Source organism: Heterodontus francisci, chromosome 33 (assembly GCF_036365525.1).
Source record: "Heterodontus francisci isolate sHetFra1 chromosome 33, sHetFra1.hap1, whole genome shotgun sequence".
NCBI lineage: Eukaryota > Metazoa > Chordata > Chondrichthyes > Heterodontiformes > Heterodontidae > Heterodontus > Heterodontus francisci.
The window spans coordinates 49043127-49051871 of NC_090403.1; the positions used below are offsets into that span (position 1 = coordinate 49043127).

Consider the following 8745-nt stretch of genomic DNA (forward strand, 5'->3'; position numbering starts at 1 on the left):
CTTTACAGGCAACGAAATATTTTTAAAGTGTAGTCACAGTTGTAATTATTGTAGGGAAACGAGGGAGCCAATTTGCACACGGCAACATCCCACAAGCAGCACTATAATAAATGATGAGATCTGTTTTAGTGATGTTGATTGACAGATATATATTGGCCAGGGAGAACTGTCCACTTCAAAATGGGATCTTTTACGTCCACCTGGGGCCTCGTTTTTAGATCTCATCTGAAAGACAGTAACTTCAGCAGTGCAGTACTGCACTGGAGTGTCAACCTGGATTTTGGGATCAAGTTTCTGGAGTGGGACATGAACCCACAATCTTCTGACCCTGAGGTGAGAGTACTACCCACTGAGCCGCGCCGAGGCCCTCAGCTCGGGAATTCCCTACATAAACTTCTCCACCTCACTACCTCCTTTTAAAAGCGTAACCAATAATTCTGTCCACAGGAAGTGCATGCCATACGCATGTGAACTGATGGCATTGGGCCTTGTACAGAATGCTATTTAGACATAACGTGTGGTTAATTAGAATGTTGTGCTTTTTATCTTATTTCAACCAGTTCAGGTAATAAACTTAATTCTGAACTGTCCCTCCTGTTTTTTTTTCAAATTGCAGACACACTTACCCAACATCAAAGTCCATGCTTACTTCGCTCCAGTGACACCTCCTGCATCAGTGAGCGGTGGTCGCCAGCGTTTCTGCAAGTGTTGCATCGTCCTATGACACCAGCTTTCTTTTACCAAATCTATTTAAATAGCATTAGAATGGAGATGATTGAATGCGTCATCAGTGGTGATCCTGGTGGATTGTGGGACTGTACAGTGAGGGCTGTCCAATCACTGTGGCTGTGACTGATCACATGGTTATCGGGCAGCGTGGGTGATGTCCGTGTCAGTGGATGCAGCCATATACTAGTTCTGTCACTGTATGATTCAATTCAGAGATTTCCCAAGAATACGGATAATTTATTTTTTTAAATCAATGTTGGATTAAAAAAAAAATTTTGGTTTTCATGTATTGCAGTGGGGAAAAATCTTAACATTACCTACCTGTTTCCAAATGATATAACCCAGGCTGGCAGCACACAAGTGCTGTGTGACATGACCACCTTTAAACTGTGCACTAACCCTTTTGCCCACTCATTTCTGACTACATGGAAAAGGAGGGGAATTGTACAACTGAATTCTTGACTCCTTTGACCTATTGAAATTTTGTACAGAGTTTATTGTTGGTCCAAACCTAGTATATCCTGTCGTTCCTTCCATGGAAGGGAGGCTGTTGGATGGCATTTTTAGCTCTGCAACTTACAAGTTTCTTCAGTCTTGCATAGCTCGTCCCATGCCTCTGCCCTGTACGGTTTCCATATCAGCAAGGTGACTGGTTTTCCTCTTCTGAAATATTCTGAACGTTTTGTTTCTTTTTTAAAGATATTTTCTCATCTCTTCCCCCACTCGAACACATTGACTTCTTCCTTGGCACATGGTACTTCCAGTACCACGCACAAGTGGCCAGTGTTGATGTGCGAGTTGCGACTGAGTTTTGGCAAGCTGTTTGTGCATGGTTGGGGTGGTGGCGGGGCTAGTGGGTTCAGTTCAGGCACAAACCTGTCCTCATTTGACACATGTGGCCGTGGTCGCTGGGTAGAAATGCAGATAAGGAGCCCAAGTTGAAATTCTTTTCATGATTCTGGACAGCTGAAACCATTTGTATTCTCCCTTACCCTGGCTGAGATCAGCAAGCTCAACATAGATAAGAGAACAAATCTTGTATGGCTCCGCTACTAGCTGGATAGTGTCAAAAGAGGATAGCGGTTTCTGTAAAGAATACAGAACTAAGATTGTAGTATTTCTCTAGTAATTTTTTTGACTAGTACTGTACAACCCTAGCTTATGGTTACTGTTTCAGTTAAAACACTACCAGAGCCATACCGATATGTGTAGTTGCTTTTCCATATTCATAGGCTCTAAAACATGCGTGAAAACGATTCGCACGATGTCAAGGCTGGAACTAAATATAAATATTTTTTTAAAACTAAATTGTGCAAAATATAGGAGTTCCCTTTTGAAGATGTCCGAAGTTTTTCTTCGTCCACTGGCGGGAAGTCCTGGAGTATTTTGTTGATGGCATACAGTAGCTAAGACAATCACGACTGTATTTGCTTCCAGCCTACTATGTACTCCTGATTCTGGGACTTGATGGGATCAAGGTGTGCAAGCGTAAAGTAAGATTTGACTTCTCAAACATACAGATTTGCTTGGCCCTTCTATTCAATACTTCCAGATTAGAACCTGATCTCCTGGTCTGATCAATGTCCCTATAGATTGTCTGTCTGTTGTCAGCGCCTTGGGATGTTTTACTACGTTAAAGGTGCTATATAGATGGAAGTTGTTGTATATCCTATTTCTTCTGGCTATCTCTAGCCATCTCACAGGCACCCACAGCTACTGCCAATGGCTTTTGTGCCCATTCATCTAAAGCTGTTAACTGTGTCCTCTGCTAGAGCTAGAGTAACATCCAGGGCTGAATATTAGGTAAATTGATAGAAATTCACAGCTCAACAGCCGTTGTCATTAACCTAACACCAGTTTTATCAAATACTCGCCATCTTTTTCTGTGGCATAGCCGTCAGATCTCATGTATGGTCCTGTTGTCCAGTTCATATTGAACATTCTCTGCTATGGTCTTGGTATTCTGGATACCGTAGCATCTGTACAGATCTTCTAGAAGTCAACGCAGGGGGATATATGATCTTATTGAATAGTGGAACAGGCTCAAGGGGTTGAATGGCCCCCTCCTGTTCCTGAGCTGTGATTCAAAGCTTTTACCTGATGAGAATCTAGTCTGGTTGGACATCCATAATAAACAAGTCAGTCTTGAATTAATGCCTTTGCAGGAGTAAGAGAGAGAACTTGTATATTTCTAGATGGATAAACTAAGAGGAGCTGAATGGCTCTTTTGTCCCATAATTATCATCTTCTAGCAGTTTAACTCCAAGATAGCACCACAGTGGTGAAATTAATGAATGTATCAATTATGACTGGTACATTTTATACCCATTATTGATCTTCCCAAATATATTATGGATCTTGACCATTATCTCCCATGTAACAGTTTTAATACTGCTCACCAAAGGGGAATAAACTTTAGAAAATGCATCTTTAATTAATGTACACTTCCAGGGTGTTGCTCAGGGGAGAGTGGTTTGGGTCAGCTAGCGAGAATCAAAAGGTATTCTCATGAACCTAATGCCAAATGATAATGGAGAACAATATGATGTTGGTCCAGAAATCATCCAAATTGTCCTGTCCCATGGTATTAATGTTGAAGGGCCAACTGTGCCACTTGCCGTTTGCTCTCATTTTGCCAGATGGGTACATCTGCCTGAGACTGAGATTTGCTGACTCCTGGCCTGGTCATCACTAGACACATTGTGGTCCAAGAATTGATTAGCACTGGCTGAAGTAGAATGTTGCTCTGTTGGGCCAACGTGGACCTTGTCTACTTTTTTTCATTGGGGCCATCCTTTATCTTCCCCCGAAGCAGCCTATGTGATGGAGTCTACCTTTTGAGGAACAGGCCATAACACCCAGATCGATCTAGCAAGTAGTCGTGATGTGTTTGGAAAATAAGCACCACAAACATTAATTTCAGCCATCAACTGTAGCAAAAGCCCTGCTGCACTTCAGTGTTCAAAGCCTTTTTGGGCTTAGCTAGAAGTTGATAGGACAATGGTGACTAATACAAGAACAAATATTGTTGAATATCAGGTGATAGATGGGATCACCAGTGCAACATGATGCAGGGAGATTGAAAAGTCAAATAAACAACAAAATGAGTTTTGAAAATTGGCAATTTGAAACACAGATGAACTGTCGAAGAGTGGGAAAGGTTCCCTCACTGCTCGTAACATATTACAATAGAACTAATGGGGAACCTCTTCTGCCATTCCCAGCACCTACAAGGTTTACAAGAGCCTGTGAGTGGAGGGTGTCATGCTAATCAGTGTAGTACACTAGTGCCATGGCATGCAGTTTTCCTGGTAGGGTGTGGAGGACCCTGACTCAAGGTCATTTATTTTTCTCTGCATTACAGAATATGGCAATGTTAAATACAAATAACTAATGTACCTGCATGTGTAGTTGATTAAGTGGCAATTCATATGGTCTTTTAATTAAAATGGTCTACCACATCTTCCTCTCTGAGTCTCCTATGGTCCAGTGGGAGTGTAGCTTCTATACGGTTCTAGAACATGGAGCTGTTATAAGCTCTTACTTATGGAAGAGTGAGTTGGGTAACAAAGTGAAGAATTATGTGGAGGTTTTGAAGAATAGAACCCAAGGCATCAGGCCACCTCCTTTCACATCATGTGTTGGTAAAAAATAGTTGCAGAATGGGAGTGGTTAGGCTGAAGTAGCCCAGGGGCGGGGGGCAATGAAGTATTTTAAAAAATGGCACCTCTACACCTCCTCGATCAGAAGTGGAAGATCTGATCAGATGAAGCTTCTTTACCAAGTTGCTTTGCACAGTATGAGTTGCATTCCTTGTGCGATGTGAGAGTACAGCTGAAAAATGATCTTTCCAATTCAGTGTTAATTTGACAATTTTCTGAAGATCACTATCAGAGCATAGGGTATGAAAATATCGCTGATATAGTTGCTGAGTGCTCTATTAATATGGTTAAGGCACAGTATCAAATTAATGTAGTAGGAGATCTGATTTGTGATTTGCCTGTGCTGCACTTTATGCATGATGCAGATATTTGCTCATGCTTTTGAATTTACACACACACAGTAGCCCAAGTTATTGAATTAACTTGGTAATCCTGGTGTTTAACCAGTTGACCTTTTGTATTATGCTCCAATTGTTCAGCCGATCCTGTAATTAGCAAGGCAGTAACCTTTTGTGGTGAGATCGGTTAGTCTCAATTTTTAGCTGTTACAGCTACAAAGCTTTGCTATGCAATTAATTGCTATTTCTGTTTGAAATCAAGCAATACAGTCATGGACGTATTGGAAATTGTGAATAATCCACAATGGAACATAATGTAAACATTTTAAGGTTAGACTCATTTTCTTTTGGGGGAGGCTTGTGCTTTTGAAGACAAAGAGAGCCTTCTTGGAGTGTGACATTACAGAATAGAGAATAATTCACTTCAATTTTAAAAAGAGTGTACCTGCCTTCTAGGCCAACTTAAAGTCAGATCTAAGGTATTGCTGTTTGATACTGTATTCAACATGATCATTGCAACCTTACGTGTGCAACTTATCAGAATAAGACATTTTTTAGATCTTTTGTGGACAATGTAGGAATTAAGTGATTTTTAAATCTTTTACACCCTTCAAAATTTACCACATTTGAGGTGGTTGAAGTGAACAAAGTGACGGCAAAACATTTATTATTTCTCATTAATTAAATTTGGGTTCATAATGAGAAAATGTACTGGAATGTTGAATGGAACCACCACAAGCAGAAGCATTTGAACCTCCTGCTGTGAAATTACATTTCAGCCTGTAATTCTAAAATTTAAGTATGATGCCTGCATACATTTTCAGTGCTTTCAACTTCCAATTTCCATTGATCTCAATGGGATAAAGCCCTTCCACCACCCCTCAGTACCCCCCCCCACCCCCCCCCCCCCAAAAAAAAACCTTTAAAGCAGGATGAAACAATTGAATTCAGTGTACTGGATGATCAACTAGAACTGCAATTGGGCTCCATGCCCTACGCCAGGAAAGGGAAAAGTCAAGTAGGGAAGTCTCATTTCTGACTGCCTTGCAATGATCTGTGCTTGAAAGTGGATGTTGAGTGAAGCTAGGATCAGACTAGTCTGAGGTCCAATATTAAAGTAGCCTGTAGAAGCTTGCGTGTGTTGAATGGCTGTTTGGGAATTGTAACCCAATGTGAGTCGAGCCTTCAGGAGAGGAGGGGAGAGAACTGACAAATGGAAATCAAATTTAAGATGATAAAATGTAAACCTGTGTGTACACAGAAACATTCTAATGTCCACATTTGGTACAAGCTTAACTTCTGCGATAAATTGAGGGCCTTGCTGTAATGGGCAAATTTAATGTGATGCAGAGTGGGTGAAAGGGTTAACCTGCTCTGAAGAAAAATGACTACCTTTTTAAAGCTGCAGCATAATCTAAGCTGAGGCATTGTTTTAACATGTCAAATGAGACAGTGCAGTTCATTTTATTTATGCAAGGTAAAGGCTACTTGAAGAAAAATCATTTTAAGAATGTACATATTTTGTAAAAAGGAAAAAAAAATCCAAAAAAAATTCAACAGTGTGATGTGCGGCCTTAAATTGTCAATCATCAAGGTTATTCTCTTTATAAATTATGTGAGAGATTGAAGTCGTTAGTTATTGAGGATGTGACTCCTGACAGACATGCTGTTGTCCCAGTGCCACTGCCTGTGGAAGGGATGATGCACTTCAGTAACAGCAGTGGTTGGAGTGTGTGCATATGTGTAGAACTATTTTTCTTTGCTTTTTTTTTACATTTAGGTTTTTTTCCTCTATGAAATGAGAATTAAAATGAGTTTCAAACAAACCTGGTCCGAGCCAGTTTACAGTGAGGCCTGTATGGTTGCCCAGCAAGATGATGTCAAAGGTCGTTCCGCTTTGCTGACCTGATGTATGACAAGATCGATCCTTCTGTGTGGTTCCTGTGTATGTCACGCCTGGTGGGGATATCCATGGTTTGGATGCATAGTAAACCTGTGATTTAAAAGTTTGGTGCAATTTCTTTTTCTCTCTGACCATTCCCAGGTGTAATTTTCTGAAAATCTGATTTGAATCTACATTTTTTTTCTCTTTTTTTATGTCTTAACACCATCAAATTTTCAACTACTAAACGGAGTAAAGGCTGTCAGCTGTCTCTCATTTCTCAATACTGAGGTGAGTAGGGTCATTGCTGCAATGAGTCCATACAGGCCTTACTACTGAGAAATAAACTGACAATTTGTGTTTCAGCTTTGAAAGAACGTGTTACATTTAAATGTTACATTTGGTAAATAGGTTGAAATCTTGTTAAATCCCTTATATATAAACCTGTGTTGTACATACTGTATTCCAATTATATTGTAATCTGTGCTAATCTCAAACACTGAGTGTTCATAATATAATGCCAATGTATTAAATAGTGGAGTATTTCCTTTACTGTGTGTCTTTTTTTGTTTCTGAAAATGTATAAACAATTAATAGCAGTCTAACAATTTCATAATACCATTCTGTGGTTGCAAGCATAACAAGCAAGAGTTTGATATTCCATTCTTGGCAGCAACGGGTTCAAGTGCATCAAGAACAAGCATTTTTGACATAACTTTACAAGTCATTAAGATCAAATGAGCCTCTGAGATGTGAAGTATTGAAATGGAGAACATTTTTCTCAACATCAGAGATTTGGAGGCTGTTTTTTCATTCTTGGGATGTGGACATCGCTAGCAAGCCCAGCATTTACTGCCCATCACTAATTGCCATTGAGAAGGTGGTGTTGGTGAGCTGCCTTCTTAAATAGAACTGAGTGCCTTACTAGGCCATTTCAGAGGGAAGTTAACAAACAACCAATTGCTGTGATACTGGTGTCACACATTGGCCAAGCTAGGTAAGGATTTTCTTAAAGGAGATTTTATGACAATCTGGTAGTTTTATGATCATTACTAATATTAGATTTTTAATTCCAGATTTCTTTAATTAATTGAATTTAAATTTCCCCAACTGCTGTTGCAGGATCTCAACTCGTGTCACCATATCATTAATGCAGGCCTCTGGATTACAAGTCCAGTAATAAATCCACTGTGCTATCACCCCCAGCTGGTTTAGCACATTGCCCTTTCACTGCTGGAGCCTGTGTTCAGATTCAGCATGATTAACAGAGTGAAGGTCCCTCTCTTAGGTGTACGGTATGAAATGAGTTTTGGACACTCTCAACCCAGTTCCCAAAGGGCATTTGCTCGTAGATCGAAATAACCCATTATTAGATGCAAGTTGGCATAAGGTGGTACTATTAGGATTATTGGTGTGGAAAAAGTCACACCAATACAGCAAGTTTGCTCTTTTGAAATTAGGACAAAACACGGGGGACTGTACAGTATCTGGCCAGCGGCACTGGGTGACAAAACTGGAAAAAAATGTTCACATCCCATTGTTGTCTTTCACCATGAGCACAAATTCCTGCCAGACATTTATGAATAGAAAGGGGAAGTTGAGTGATTCTACTTATATCATGTTCACCAGCCTCTTCATCCAAAGCTCATCAATTTTCAAGTTACAAATTCCCTCTGCAGCCTGCACACCCCTTTCCCCCCCCCCCCCCCCACCTAATTCCTCTATGACTCTTGTGTCCGCTCTCACTCTCCACTCATGACTGATCTCCCCATTTGTCACCTTCAGGAGGATAGCCTCTGTAATTCTCTTCCTAAAACCCAAACTCCTCTGCAACTCTTCCTCAATGTTTAAGTGTCCATTTGTAGCGCCTTGGGACACATATAGCAACTTTAATGTAGAAATATATGCTAACTATTTGTTGGGGGGGGAGCAGATAGTTTATTTTAAAAAAAAAAGTATAGTGCAGTGAAGCCTATTTGGAGCCTAATGTAGCAAGGAAAGAAGGAACTTGCAATTATATACATTTCACAACCTGGAAATGTCCCAAAGCACATCACAAGCAATTAAGTGCTTTTGAAGTGTATTTCCTGTTATAGGAAATGCAGCAGCCAATTTACGAATAGAAGAATCTCAC

At 40.3% G+C, this 8745-nt stretch overlaps 1 protein-coding gene across 3 annotated transcripts in view; it reads left to right on the top strand.

The window, feature by feature from the left end:
- Positions 1-7163, top strand: part of LOC137348190 (F-box/LRR-repeat protein 20) — a 146204-nt gene extending 139041 nt beyond the window's left edge. For all 3 annotated transcript variants that reach the window (XM_068013521.1, XM_068013523.1, XM_068013522.1), the window contains exon 15: positions 617-7163. In XM_068013521.1, coding sequence (XP_067869622.1) covers positions 617-724 — 108 coding nt within the window. In that variant the 3' untranslated portion in view covers positions 725-7163. The remainder of the gene's footprint in view (positions 1-616) is intronic.
- Positions 7164-8745: the final 1582 nt, after the last annotated feature.